Raw genomic sequence first — 15,301 nt, 5'->3', positions numbered from 1 at the left:
GTCTTCAGGTACGGGCACCCACGACCTGCCTGTCTTGTCTTTCAGGACAAGGAGGTCGCCGATGGGTGTACAGAGAGCCCCATAAAGACACTGGAAGGAGGTGGGGACCAAGACAGTCTCCTTCCCAAGGCCAGGGAGGGACGCGGTCGGCGACCCCAGAAGGAGAGGCTCTCCTGGCCAAAATTCCAAACAATGAGGCCCAGGTATCTGCAGGGGCCCCGGCGGTCACACAGCTCCTCGGAGGCCTACGAGCGGGGTGCCCCTGACGTGTCCCCCACGAGCACAGACACGGAGGCCCAGCTTCCAGGGGAGGAGCAGGAGTTGCAGGGTGGCCGGCGCACGAGGAAGTTCCTGAGCCTGCGGTTCCGGACGGGCTCGGGGCGCCCAGGCAAAGGGGCCCAGGGGGAGCCAGTTCCAGGAGTCCTAGAGGAGGCAGAAACCCTGGACACAGGGGTCTCGCTGAGCACGGAGCCCAGCGGCTTTGGGGAGCGACTGCCAGAAGAGGTGTCAGGCCCTGAGGCCAGACTCAGAAAGAAGACCAAGGAGGACAGAGCCCAAGAGGAAGCAGATGGGCAGATGGGCCCCAGGGGTGGCCCTGCCCCCGAGCAGGCCTTGGAGGGAAATGGGGATGCAGTGCGGGGACTAGAAGTCGGGATCGCTAAACTGTGTTTGCAAGATGCCACTGTGGCCAGTGGCACACAGAGCAGCCCACCAGAAATCCGGGTCCGCATCCCCCATTTGCAGACACCCCGTTTTGGGGTCTCCAAACAAAAAGTGCTGGATGCAGAGACAGGCATCTCTGAACCCCAGCTGGGGCCATGGCCAGGAAGGCTCTCCGGAGAGGGGCCTGGGCCCAGGGTGGAAGTGGAGGGGGAAGAAGAGAGCCTGGGGGCCAGAACACCCCAGGAGGGCTTGCCAGAACACGGGGATCAGAGAAGACAGGGGCAGAGAGCAGAGCAGGCTGGAGGAATAGTCGGGGCCGAAGAAAAAGATGTGGAGGGCATCGAGGGAAAGCTAAAAATGCCCAAGTTCAAAATGCCCTCATTTGGATGGTCACCCAGCAAGGAACCAAAAACACCTGGGGCAAAACATCCACAAGAAGCTAGAGGCAGCCAGGTCACAGCTGGGACAGAAAGGCCACAAGAGAAAGCCAGTAGACTGGAAACAGAACACAAACATGACGACAAACAACGAAGAACATCCATAAAACTACCAGGAGGCAGAGCAGATGGTGTGAGCCTGGAAGGTGATGTGTCCCTGGCAGACAAGGATGTGGTCGTCAAAGACAGCAAGTTCAAGATGCCCAAGTTCAAGATGCCGTCCTTCGGGGTGTCAGCCCCCAGCAGAGAAGTGGCATCCTCTGTGGATGTGTCCTTGCCCAAGGTTGATGTGGAAGCATCCCTGCCCTCCCTGGAGGGAAACATCCAAGCTGTGGAAGTGAAGGCACAGCTGCCAGCAAGGAAAGTGGACACGAGTAGAGAGGCCATCAGCATGAAAATGACAGAGGGAGAGGTGTCAGTGGGAGACGCCAGGGTCCAAGACGAGGGAGCTGAGCTAAAAGGGAACATGCCTATGGTCCAGATTCCAGGAACCAAGATGCCAAAGGTGGACCTGAAGGGCCCCAAGATGGACGTCAGCCTCCCTGATGTGAACCTGTCGCTGCCCAAGGTCTCAGTGGACTCTCGGGCTCCTGGGTACTCTGGAGAAGGTGTGAAGGTGGAAGGAGATGTCAAGACCAAGGACAGCAAGTTCAAAATGCCCTCTTTCAAGATGCCATCCTTCGGCATGTCTACTCCAAGCAAGTCTATCCAGCCATCAGTGGACGTGTCTCTGCCAGAGGCAAAAGTGGATGTCTACCTTCCCTTGATTGAGGGAGAAATCAAGACAGCTGACCTCAGCATTCAACTCCCATCTACTGACATTGAAGTGAAGGGTGGCGAGGTGGGCATTAAGGTCCCCGAGGGCCAGCTGCCTGAGGGAGAGGTCACGGGAGAGGCCATTGGAAGTAGTCTCAAAGGGCATATACCCAAGTTCCAGATGCCCAAAATGGAATTCAAAGCCCCTCAGGTGGACATCAAGGGACCCAAAGTGGACCTGAAGGGTCCCAAAGTGGACTTGAAAGCCCTTAAGGGGGAGATGGCTACCCCTGATGTGGACGTGTCCTTGTCAAGCGTGGAGGTGGACATCCAGGCACCAGGCACCAAGGTGGAGGGCGACATGCCTGGGGATGTGTCCCTGCCAAGCATGGAGGTGGACATCCAGGCAATGGGCACCAAGGTGGAGGGTGACGTGTCCATAGGAGACAAACACTTAGTTGTGAAAGACAGCAAGTTCAAGATGCCCAAGTTCAAGATGCCATCCTTTGGCATGTCTGCACCAAGCAAGTCAATTGAGGCATCAGTGGACATATCTCTGCAGGAAACACAGGTGGACCTGTCCCTCCCCTCCCCTAAGGAAGAAGTCAAGACTGGTGACCTCAGCATTCAGCTCCCATCTGCTGACATGGAAGTGAAGGATGGTGAAGTGGGCATGAAGCTCCCTGAAGGACAGTTGCGTGAAGGCCAGCTGCCCCAGGGAGAGCTCTCAGGAAAGGCTGTGGGAGACGGACTCAAAGGGCACCTGCCTAAGTTCCAGATACCCAGGGTCAAGATGCCCAAAGTGGACTTCAAGGCCCCTCAGGGGGACACCAAGGTCCCCAAAATGGATCTGAAGGGTCCCAAATTGGACATAAAAGATTTCAAGGGGGAGGTGGAAAATGCAGACATGGAGGTGGCTCTGCCAAGTGTGGAGGTGGACATCCAGGTCCCAGGTGCCAAGGTGGAGGGTGACGTGTCCCTGGGAGACAAAGACTTGGCCACCAAAGACAGCAAGTTCAAGATGCCCAAGTTCAAGATGCCATCCTTTGGGGCATCAGCTCCAAGGAAGGACTTGGGGACCTCTGTGGACTTGCCAAGGACCAAAGTGGGTGTGGAGTCAGCCCTGCCCTGCCTGGGAGTAGAGACTGCATCCGCTGCGGGGAGCATCCCAATGCCATCTTCTGACATCAGTCTACCAAGGGCTGAGCTGGACGTGTCCCTTCCAGAGGTAGAGGTGGCTGCTGGAGACCTGAAAGGCAATACTGAAGGGGCAAGGATCAAAGGGCACCTGCCCAAGGTCCAGACACCAGACATCAAGGTGCCCAAGGTGGAACTGAGGGACATCACCCTCCCCGAAGTGGATGTTTTGCTGCCCAAGGTTGAGGTGGATGCCCTGGCTCCCGGGATCTCCATGGAGGGCATGAAGGTTGAACGAGGCATCAAGATGGAAGACAAGGATGTCAAGAACAAAGACGGCAAGTTCAAAATGACCTCTTTCAAGATGCCATCCTTTGGCGTGTCTACTCCAAGCAAGTCTATCCAGCCATCAGTGGAAGTGTCTCTGCCAGAGGCAAAAGTGGACGTCTCCCTTCCCTCGACTGAGGGAGAAATCAAGACTGGTGACCTCAGCATTCAACTCCCATCTGCCGACATGGAAGCGAAGGGTGGCGAGGTGGGCATTAAGTTCACTGAGGGCCAGCTGTCCAAAGGAGAGCTCACGGGAGAGACTGTTGGAAGTGGTCTCAAAGGGCACATGCCCAAGTTCCAGATGCCCGGTATCACGATGCCCAAAGTAGACTTCAAAGCCCCTCAGGTGGATATCAAGGGAACCAAAGTGGACCTGAAGGGTTCCAAAGTGGACTTCAAATCCCTTAAGCAGGAGGTGGCCACCCCTGATGTGGACGTGTCCTTACCAAGCTTGGAGGTGGACGTCCAGATGCCAGACACCACAGTGGAGGGTGACACGTCTGTGGGAGACAGACACTTAGTTGTGAAAGACAGCAAGTTCAAGATGCCCAAGTTCAAGATGCCATCCTTTAGTGTGTCTTTACCAAGCAAGTCAATTGAGGCATCAGTGGACATATCTCTACAAGAGGCACAGGTAGATGTGTCCCTCCCCTCTTCCAAGGGAGAAGTCAAGACTGGCGACCTCAGCATTCAGCTCCCATCTGCCGACATGGAAGTGAAGGATGGTGAAGTGGGCATGAAGCCCCCCGAAAGACAGGTGCCTGAGGGCCAGCTGTCCCAGGGAGAGCTCACAGCACAGGGTGTGGGAGACGAACTCAAAGGGCACCTGCCCAAATTCCAGATACCCGGCGTCAAGATGCCCAAAGTGGACTTCAAGGCCCCTCAGGTGGACATCAAGGGCCCCAAAGTGGAACCGAAGGGGCCAAAATTGGACATGAAGGGTTTCAAGGGGGAGGTAGAAAACACAGACACGGAGGTGGCTCTGCCAACTGTGGACGTGGACATCCAGGTGCAGCGTGCCAAGACGGAGGGTGATGTGTCCCTGGGAAGCAAAGACTTAGCTACTAAAGAGAGCAAGTTCAAGATGCCTAAGTTCAAGATGCCAACCTTCAGGGTGTCAGCTCCAAGAAAGAACTTGGGAACCTCTGTGGACTTGCCAGAGCCCAAAGTGGGTGTGGAGTCATCCCTGACCTCCCTGGGAGGAGAGATCCCACCCACTGAGGCGAGCATCCCAGTACCATCTGCTAATATCATGCTACCAGGGGCTGAGATGGACGTGTCCCTCCCAGAGGTGGAGGTGGCTGCTGGAGAGCTGAAAGGCAAAACTGAAGGGGCAAGGATCAAAGGGCACCTGCCCAAGGCCCAGATGCCTGACATCGAGATGCCCAAGGTGGACGGGAAGGGCCCCAAGGTGGACATCAGCCTTCCAGAAGTGGACATGTCGTTTCCCAAGGTTGAGGTTGATGCCCCGGCTCCTGAGATCTCCATGGAGGGCATGAAGCTGGAAGGAGATGTCAAGATGGAAGACAAGGATATCAAGGCCAAGGATGGCAAGTTCAAACTGCCCTCTTTCAAGTTGCCATCCTTTAGCGTGTCTGCCCAAACCAAGTCAATGGAAGCATCAGTGGACTTGTCTCTGCCAGAGGCAAAAGTGGACGTGTCCCTCCCCTCCTTGGAAGGAGAAGTCAAGACCAGCCACCTCAGCATTCAAGTCCCATCTTCAGACAAGGAAGGAAAGGGTGGCAAGGTGGGCGTGAAGCTCTCCAAGGGCCAGCTGCTTGAGGGAGACCTCGCAGGACAGGCCTTGGGAGCTGGACTCAAAAGACACCAGCCCAAGTCCCAGATCTCTGACATAAGGATGCTCAAAGCGGACTTCAAAGCACCCCATGTAGACATCAAGGGGCCAAAAGTGGAACTAAAGGGCTACAAGATGGACGTGAAAGGCCTCAAGGGGGAGGTGGCCACAACAGATGTGCAGATGTCCCTGCCTAGCATGGAGGTGGACAACCAGACACCAGAAGATGATGTGACCCTGGGAGACAAAGACTTGGCCACCAAAGACAGCAAGTTCAAGATGCCCAAATTTAAGATGCCATCCTTCGGGATGTCAGCTCCGAGCAAGGACTTGGGAACCTCCGTGGACTTGTCAGGGCTCAAAGTGGGTATGGACTCATCTCTGCCCTCCATGGGAGTAGAGATCGGACCCACTGAAGGGAGCATCCCAGTGCCATCTTCTGACGTTGCCCTACCAGGGGCTGAGCTGGACGTGTCCTTCCCAGAGGTGGAGGTGGTTGCTGGAGAGCCGAAGGGTAAAACTGAAGGGGCAAGGATCAAAGGGCACCTGCCCAAGGTCCAGATGCCAGACATCAAGATGCCCAAGGTGGATCTGAAGGGCCCCAAGATGGACATCGACCTCCCTGAAGTGGACATGGCACTGCCCAAGTTTGAGGTGGATGTCCCGGCTCCCAGGATCTCCATGGAGGGCATGAAGGTGGAAGGAGATGTCAACATGGAAGTCAAGGACATCAAGACCAAGGACAGCAAGTTCAAACTGCCCTCTTTCAAGATGCCATCCTTTGGTGTGTCTGTACCAGGCAAATCCACTGAGGCCTCCGTGGACATGTCTCTGCCTGAGGCACGGGTGGATGTGTCCGTTCCCTCCATTGAGGAGGAAGAAGTCAAGATGGGTGACCTCAGCATTCAACTCCTGTCTGCCGATATGGAAGTGAAGAGTGACAAGGTGGGCATTAAGTTCCCTGAGGGCCAGCTGTCCAAAGGAGAGGCCGTTGGAAGTGGTCTCAAAGGGCACCTGCCCAAGTTCCAGATGCCCAGTGTTACGATGCCCAAAGCGGACTTCAAAGCCCCTCAGGTGGACATCAAGGAACCCGTACTGGATCTGAAGTGCCCCAAAGTGGACTTGAAGGCCCTTAAGGAGGAGGTGGCCACCCCTGATGTGGACATGTCCCTGCCAGGCATGGAAGTGGACATCCAGGTACCATGGGCCACAGTGGAGGGTGATGTGTCCCTGGGAGACAAAGACATAGTTGTCAAAGACAGCAAGTTCAAGATGCCATCCTTTGGGCTGTCGTCTCCAAGGAAAGACTTGGAAACCTCCGTGGACTTGCCAGGGCCCAGTATGAGAGCTGAGTCATCCTTGCCCTCCCTTGGAGTAGAGATCACACCTGCTGAGGGGAGCATCCCGGTGTCATCTGCTGACATCTTCCTACCAGGGACTAAGCTGGACGTGTCCCTCCCAGAGGTGGAGGTGGCTACTGGAGAGCTGAAAGGCAAAACTGCAGGGGCAAGGACCAAAGGGCACCTGCCCAAGGTCCAGATGCCCGACATCAAGATGCCCAAGGTGGACCTGAAGTGCCCCATGGTGGACATCAGCCTCCCAGAAGTGGACATGTTGCCGCCCAAGGTTGATGTGGATGCCCTGGCTCCCGGGATCTCCATGGAGGGAGTGAAAGTGGAAGGAGATGCCAAGATGGAAGACAAGGGTTTCAAGGCCAAGGAAAGCAAGTTCAAAATGCCCTCCATCAAGATGCCATCCTTTGGTGTGTCTGCCTCCAGCAAGTCAATGGAACCATCAGCGGATGTGTCTATGGCAGAGGCAAAAGTGGACGTGTCCCTCCACTCCTTGGAGGGAGAAGTCAAGACCAGTGACCTTAGCATTCAAGTCCTATCTGCTGGCAAGGAAGGAAAGGGTGGTGAGCTGGGCATGAAACTCCCCAAGGACCAGCTGCCAGAGAGAGACCTCTCAGGACAGTCTGTGGCAACCGGACTCAAAGGACACCAGACTAAGTTCCAGGTGCCCGACATCAAGATGCCCCAAGTGGACGTCAAGACCCTTCATGTGGACATCAAGGGCCCCAAAGCGGACCTGAAAGGCCCCAAAATGGACATGAAAGGCCTCAAAGGGGAGGTGGCCACAACAGATTTGCAGATGTCCCTGCCGAGCATGGAGGTAGACACCCAGGCACCGGAAAAGGATGTGTCCCTGGGAGACAAAGACTTGGCTACCAAAGATAGCAAGATCAAGATGCCCAAATTCAAGATGCCATCCTTCGGGGTATCAGCTCCGAGCAAGGGCTTGGGAACCTCCGTGGACTTGCCAGGGCCCAGAATGTATGGGGAGTCGTCTCTGCCCTGCCTGGGAGTAGAGATTGCACCCACTGAGGGAAGCATCCCAGTGCCATCTGCTGACATCAGCCTACCAAGGGCTGAGCTGGATGTGTCTCTCCCACAGATGGAGATGGTTGCTGCAGAGCTGAAGGGCAAAACTGAAGGGACAAGGATCAAAGGACACCTGCCCAAGGTGCAGATGCCCAACATAAAGATGCCCAAAGTGGACCTGAAGGGCCCCAAGGTGGATGTCAGCCTCCCAGAAGTGGACGTGTTGCTGTCCAAGGTTGAGGTGGATGCCCCAACTCCTGGTATTTCCATGGAGGGAGTGACGGTGGAAGGAGGCATCAAGATGGAAGACAAGGACATCAAGACCAAGGACAGCAAGCTCAAAATGTCCTCTATCAAGATGCCATCTTTTGGTGTGTCTACGCCAAGCAAGTCCACTGAGGCCTTGGTGGATCTGTCTCTGCCAGAGGCACAGGTGGACGTGTCCCTTCCCTCGACTGAGGGAGAAATCAAGACCGGTGACTTCAGTATTCAACTTCCCTCTGCTGACGTGGCAGTGAAGGGTGGCAAGGTGGGTGTTAAGGTCCCTGAAGACCAGCTGTCCAAAGGAGAGCTCACGGGACAGGCTGTTGGAAGTGGTCTCAAAGGGCACATGCCCAAATTCCAGATGCCCAGCGTCACCCTGCCCAAAGTGGACCTCAAAGGTCCTCAGGTGGAAGTCAAGGGCCCCAAAGTGGACCTGAAGGGCCCCAAAGAGGACTTGAAAGCCCTTAAGGGGGAGGTGGCCACCCCTGATGTGGACAAGTCCCTGCCAAGTGTGGAGATGGACATCCAGGTGCCGGGTACCAAGGTGGAGGATGATGTGTCCCTGGGAGAGAAACACTTAGTTGTGAAGGACAGCAGGTTCAAGATGCCATCCTTTGGTGTGTCTTTACCAAGCAAGTCAATTGAGGCATCAGTGGACATATCTCTGCAGGAGGCACAGGTGGACCTGTCCCTCCCCTCTCCTAAGGAAGAAGTCAAGACTGGCAACCTCAGCATTCAGCTCCCATCTGCTGATGTGGAAGTGAAGGATGGTGAAGTGGGCATGAAGCTCCCTGAAGGACAGTTGTCTGAGGGCCAGCTGCCCCAGGGAGAGCTTTCAGGACAGGCCATGGGAGATGGACTCAAAGGGCACCTGCCTAAGTTCCATATACCCAGTGTCAAGATACCCAAAGTGGACTTCAAGGCCCCTAAGGTGGACACCAAGGGCCCCAAAGTGGACCTGAAGGGGCCCAAATTGGACATGAAAGGTCTCAAGGGGGAGGTGGAAAACACAGATGTGGAGATGGCTCCGCCAAGTGTGGAGGTGGACATCCAGGTGCCAGGTGCCAAGATAGAGGGTAATGTGTCCCTGGGAGACAAAGACTTGGCCACCAAAGACAGCAAGTTAAAGATGCTCAAGTTTAAGATGCCGTCCTTCGGGGTGTTGGCTCCAAGGAAGGACTTGGGAACTTCTGTGGACTTGTCAGGGCCCAAAATTGGTGCAGAGTCATCCCTGCCCTCCCTGGGAGTAGAGATCGCACCCACTGAGGGGAGTATCCCAGTGCCATCTGCTGATATTGCCCTACCAAAGGCTGAGCGGGACGCGTCCCTCCCAGAGGTGGAGGTGGCTGCTGGAGAGCTGCAGGGCATAACTGAGGGGGCAAGGATCAAAGGGCACCTGCCCAAGGTCCAGATGCCAGACATCAAGATGCCCAAGGTGGACCTGAAGGGCCCCAAGGTGGACATCAGCCCTCCTGAAGTGGATGTGTTGCTGCCCAAGGTTGAGGTTGATACCCCGGCTCCCGGGATCTCCTTGGAGGGCAAGAAGGTAGAGGAAGAGGTCAAGATGGAAGACAAGAATGTCAAGACCAAGGACGGCAAATTCAAAATGCCCTCTTTCAAGATGCCATCCTTTGGTGTATCTAGGCCAAGCAAGCCCATTGAGGCCTCCGTGGACATGTCTCTGCCGGAGGCACAAGTGGGCATGTCCCTTCCCTCGATTGAGGGAGAAATCAAGACTGGTGACCTCAGCATTCAACTTCCATCTGCCGAAGTGGAAGTGAAGGGTAGCGATATGGGCATTAAGGTCCCAGAGGGCCAGCTGTCCAAAGGAGAGCTCACGGGAGAGGCTGTTGGAAGTGGTATCAAAGGGCACATGCCCAAGTTCCAGATGCCCAGGGCCACGATGCCCAAGGTGGACTTTAAAGCCCCTCAGGTGGATATCAAAGAACCCAAAGTGGACCTGAAGGGCCCCAAAGTTGACTTGAAAGACCTTAAGAGGGAAGTGGCCACCCATGATGTGGATGTATCCCTGCCAAGTGTGAAGGTGGACAGCCAGGTGCCAGGCACCAAGGTGGAGGGTGACATGTCCCTGGGAGACAAACAATTAGTTGTGAAAGACAGCAAGTTCAAGATGCCCAAGTTCAAAATGCCGTCCTTTGGGGTGTTGGCTCCGAGCAAAGACTTGGGAACCTCTGTGGACTTGCCAGGGCTCAAAGTTGGTGTGGAGTCATCCCTGCCCTCCCTGGAAGTAGAGATCCCTCCTGCCAAGGGGAGCATCACAGTGCCATCTGCTGACATCACCCTACCTGGAGCTGAGCAGGACATGTCTCTCCCAGAGGTGGAGGTAGCAGCTGGAGAGCTAAAGGGCAAATCTGAAGGGGCTACAATCAAAGGGCACATGCCCAAGGCCCCGATGCCTGACATCAAGATGTCCAAGGTTGACCTGAAGGGCACCAAGGTGGACATCAGCCTCCCCGGGGCAGAAGCCCCACTGCCCAAGGTCAGGGTGGATGCCCTGGCTCCCAGGGTATCCCTGGAGGGCATGAAGTTGGAGGGAGACGTAAAGCTGGGAGACGAGGAAGTCAAGACCAAGGACAGCAAGTTCAAAATGCCCTCCTTCAAGATGCCATCCTTTGGCATATCTGCGTCAAGCAAGTCCATCGAAGCATCAGTGGATGTGTCTCTGCCAGAGGCACAGGTGGACGTGTCCCTTCCTTCCTTCGAGGGAGAAGTCAAGACTGGTGATGTCAGCATTCAACTCTCATCTGCTGAAGTGGAAGTGAAGGGTGGTGAGGTGGATGTGAATCTCCCCAAGGGCCAGCTGCCAAAGGGAGAGCTCAAAGGACAGGCCGTGGGAGAAGAATTCAAAGGGCACCTGCCTAAGTTCCAGATGCCCAGCGTTGAGATGACTAAAGTGGACTTCGTGGCCACGCAGGTGGCCCTGAAAGGCTCCACGGTGGATATAAAAGACCTTAAGGGGGAGAAGGCCACCCCAGACATGGAGGTGTCTCTGCCCAGTGTCGAGTTGGACATCCAGACACAAGATACCATGGTGGAGGGTGATGTGTCCTGGGGAGACAAGGACATGGTGGTCAAGGATGGTAGGTTCCAAACGCCACGACACCTGAGCATGGCTTCATTTGGGAAGTCATCCAGCAGGGTTTCCATGGGCTCGTCTGAGGTTGCAGGAAGTGTCAAATGTCCCGAGTTGACAGTCTCCACAGCCACCATGGACCTGGGTCTCAGTACCTCTGGTCCTGATGTTCCTGAACCCAGTGTGGATGTGGCCATGGCACTGCCAGTTGGGAAAGATGGAGAGAAAAGCAAAGTGAAGAAACCTCACTTCAAAGTGTCCAAAGGCTTCTTTCTGCACTTGAAGTCCTCTAAAGACCATGTTGCCCTCGACCAGGATTCTGGGGTACCTCCTCCTCTGCATGTCTCTGCCACGCCCCCTGATGTCACAGCTGGTCTGTCCCAGGAGGAGGTTGTGGACAGTGGTGCATGGTCCCTGCCAGTCCCCAAGGTGGGCTTGGCTGGTTTTCCATCAGCCAAGCTCGATCTCCATGTTCCGCGTGAGGAATCCTCCGTCCTCCCTTCCAGCCAGGGCATCACCCTAACAAAGTATCAGGTGATGCTCCCTGTGGCCACTGTGCATGCTGAGCTTCCTCTGGATACAATTCCTGTGTCACATACTGACACACCCCTCCTCAGCCATGAAGGCTTAGTTGAGTTGCAGCCCCATGACAGAGCCCCAGAGTCCTTGACAGAAACTCTCCCAGGCCCTGGGGGCCCCCTGGCTCCTGCCACCTACGGAAGGGTGACTTTTCCTAAATTCCATAAACCAAAGTTTGGGTTTTCAGTCCTCACAGCAGCTGTTCCTGAGGGCGGGGGCTCTGTAGCTGAGAAAATCGAGGCGTCCCCACTGCCCTGCACTGTTCTTCCATCAGCTGATACCCCCGTCTGCATGGGGCTGGAGGGCCACTCTGGCTCTGATGACACAGCAGCTGTGGTGCTGGGAGAAGCACCCCCTGATGACACTGAGCATGAAGGAAAGGGGAGTTCCTTCAAAACGCCCAGGTTCAAGCTACCGTCACTACGCTGGTCTCCCAAGAAGGAGGCAGGGCTGCAAGGAGACCCCGAGTGCAGCTCTGCAGACGCAGAGCTCGGCCTGAGTTTAGACCTGGATCAGCCTGGCGACTCGACTGGGATTCACGTGCCACAGGTGGAAGTGGATGCAGATCTGCCCCCCGAGAAAGACAGCCTGAAGGGGAGGATGAGAAAGTCGAGCTTTGCCATGCCAAAGCTCCCGTTCTCCAAGGGAAAGGGTGCAAAGGGTGGGCCCAGCGCGCGCCAGGAGGAGTTCCAGCCTTGTATTTCTGGCCCCGAGGCAGCCACAGGCAGGACCATCCACGATGAGGGTGCGGCTGGCGGGGCCCTGGACGGAGAGGCCTGGGACCCCACTTTGGGCCTCACCAAACCCATGCGTGGACCCTCCAAGGCCGTGGTGCAGGTGAGCTGGGTGGAGGCCGCCACTCCTCTTCCTGAGCATGATCCATCTCTTCAGGAGAGCAGTGTGGGGCTCAAGGACAGCCAAGCGCATTCACCCCATGGGGAAGGCATGGCCCCCACAATGGGACAGGCGCTCCCGCCACCCAGTGCACCACCGGGCGCCGACACCTGCAGAGTGGAGAGTCTCAAGGGGGACACTGAGGCCACTGGGGTGCCAGTGGGCTCGAAAGATGGCTGGTTCAGAGTGCCCAAGTTCCACTTGCCTGGCTTCCAACGCACGTCCACCAAGAAGGGTGAGACAACAGCAGCCGAGGCTCAGGGCCCCGGACCTCAAGGTGGGGACACAACAGCTGGAGTGCAGACTCAGGGGGCCCATGTCCATGGGTTGACAGTGGAGGCAGCTGTGTCCCCAAAGCCCGCAGATGCCGAGGTAGATGGGATGGCCTCCAAGACCGAGTTGTACGCAAATGTCCTGAAACACAATATCCAGGGCCCAGGCTTGAGTCTGTCCCTCCCCACTGCCGGAGCAGCTGAGGCTGATCTCTCTGCTCCTGAGGCCAGGGTCCATCCTGGTGAAGGTTCCCTTCCCCTCCAGATGCCTGGTGGGAGACTGCCAGAGGGTCAGGCTCCCCCAGGGGAGACAGGCGAGACTGCTCCTCCAGGACCTGAAGGCCAGAGCCCTACCAGTGTGAAAGAACGAGCAGAAATCCAGCTTGCCCACGCTGAAGGGCCTTTGAAACTGAAGACTTCGCAGACTGAGATGCCGGCCCAGGTTTCCATCATTCAGATGGACCGGCTCTGGGAGGATTCCGTGGTCACCGTCATGTTTCCCAAGTTGAAGGCACCGCGGTTTGCTTTCCGTGTCCCCAGCACAGACGCTGACATCTTTGTCCCCTCTGTGAGAGAAGTACCATGCCTGGGGACAGGCACTGAGGGGGCCTTGCAAGGAGAAAGCCTTGATGCGTGGAGCGCCAGCATCCTGAGGGCTGGCCCCAGGGTCCCCACAGAGCAGCCTGGAGATGAAACTCACTCCTTAGAAGCATCCCCCATCTCCAGGGTTAGGGTGCACACACAGGGTGCTCAGGTAGAAGGCCAGGCATTTACCGCGCACAGCGGGGTGACGCCAGCATCCACTGAGTGGTCAGAGCCCAAGGACTTCTCTGCTCAGATTGTGCGGGAGTCAAAGGTCCCCGCATCTGAGATCCAAACACCTTCTTACGGATTTTCCTTGCTAAAGGCGAAAATCCCAGAGCCCCATACACAGGCTAGAGTGCACGTGACCATTCACGGCTCTCAGGTGGGAGAGGGCTCAGAAGAGGCCTCCAAGCAAGCCACCCCGGACGTGGACCCTGTTTCTGCAGACCTGCAGCCCGACACTGGAGAACCATTTGAGATCATCTCTTCCAGTGTCAGTGTGCTGAGACCACAAGCACGCCTGTCCGAAGCTCACGTCAGCCAGCAGGGTGCCGACAGCTGTTCCGATGAGGAGCCAGCGGAAATTCTCGAGTTCCCATCTGAGGACAGCCCAGAGGTGGCCGCCCTGTCGGCAGATGAAGAAGGGGGCCAAGAGGAGAAGTCAGCGAGTAAAAAGCCTTCTGGTCTGTTCCGGTTTTGGCTTCCGAACATTGGGTTTTCTTCTTCCGCCGATGAGAAGAGTTCCGATCCCAAAGATGATGTCCAAAGACCTCCCATTCCAACGCAGCCTGAGGCGCCACCAGGGGCAGAGCTGCCTGAAAAACAGGAGAAGGAGGGCTGGTTTCGATTTCCCAGATTAGGCTTCTCCTCTTCTCCTACCAAGAAGAGTAAAAGTGCCAAAGACGAAGCAGAGCATGCAGACCAAAGTCTCCAGGAAGAGGGAGTGGACTTTTTTGATGCACGTGAAAGCTTCTCCCCTGAAGACAAGGAAGAAGGTGGGCTGGCAGAGGCCTCGCATGCCAGAGGGAGCTGAAGCCTGCAGCAAGAACGGAGCCGATCCCGCCGGAGCGGGAGGAAGAAGCCAGCGGTGAGTCTGCTCCCAGGCCTGCCACCAAGTGAGGGCCCAGCGGTGGGATTCTTAGCTGAAGGCAGCCGCAGAGGAAGCCCGAAAACAGCTTGTGCACCTGTATGGCACACCCCACCCTGACAACACTTCCCTTCTGCCTCCGTTCATAGGACTAAGAACGGAGGAGAAATGATGAGAATGTCGGTGGAACCATCACATTGTCCTCCTGAAATGGGACCCCAAATGTACCTAGCTCCCCAAAAGCCTTGCAAGCAAGGGAGGCGCTCTGACTCCCCACAAGACTCCAGAGTCCACAGTGTAATGTTGCTCTTGGAAGCACAGCTGGGGAAGAGGTCTTTGCTAAATAAAGTCCAAAAGACATGCCCACACTTTCATGAGAGTTTGATGCCTGTTCCTTTGTGGGAAGGTTTGTAATGGTGTGGGTGTAGATGTGGTTTGGGGTGTAATCTGCCCTGCCGCTTCCTGGTGAACACAGTTTCGTTATTTCAGGAGATCCCTTTGCCTCCTCATTTACATGATCTAATTCCTTTGTTGAATGTCCTTGCTGAGGCAGGCTTGGTGATGATCTGTGTGGTGGTGCACATGTGTGGGGCAGCCGGGTGACAGACCTGGTGACACTGGGCTGTCCTGAGGTGCCGCCAGGGTCTGGGAGTGACTCTTCTCTCTGGAGGCACAGCCCACCCTGCAGCCCCTGAGCCTTTGATGGACGTGACGCAGCCAGCCTGCATAACGGGCTTGGCTGGCTGCTCCAGGAGGAGGGGATGAAGGCAGCGTGCACCCCACGAGCAGCTGTCGAGCCCTCTCTGTCCTTGCATTCCCGCCACGAACCGCCCCCATCCAGAGCTTCTACAAAGCTGCTCTAGAAAATGGTCCAGGGTGGATCTTAGAGTGGTCGTTCCACAGCCGTTGTTCATCTAGAAGACATTTATTAGGCAGACACACGCAGATACATACAGACATGCATACACAGAGACACACATGCAGACATGCACACACAAACACACAGATACACACAGACACACACGCA

General features: G+C 56.1%; 1 protein-coding gene across 5 annotated transcripts in view; it reads left to right on the top strand.

Moving 5' to 3' along the window:
* Positions 1-14,637, top strand: part of AHNAK2 (AHNAK nucleoprotein 2) — a 35,385-nt gene extending 20,748 nt beyond the window's left edge. For all 5 annotated transcript variants that reach the window (XM_049898286.1, XM_049898289.1, XM_049898288.1 and 2 more), the window contains exon 7: positions 46-14,637. In XM_049898286.1, the coding sequence (XP_049754243.1) occupies positions 46-14,220 (14,175 nt within the window). In that variant the 3' untranslated portion in view covers positions 14,221-14,637. The remainder of the gene's footprint in view (positions 1-45) is intronic.
* Positions 14,638-15,301: the final 664 nt, after the last annotated feature.

Source organism: Elephas maximus, chromosome 10, assembly GCF_024166365.1.
Source record: "Elephas maximus indicus isolate mEleMax1 chromosome 10, mEleMax1 primary haplotype, whole genome shotgun sequence".
NCBI classification, from domain to species: Eukaryota; Metazoa; Chordata; class Mammalia; order Proboscidea; family Elephantidae; genus Elephas; species Elephas maximus.
Note: the sequence above shows the minus strand (reverse complement) of the source record. Positions and strands in the feature narration are given on the sequence as shown.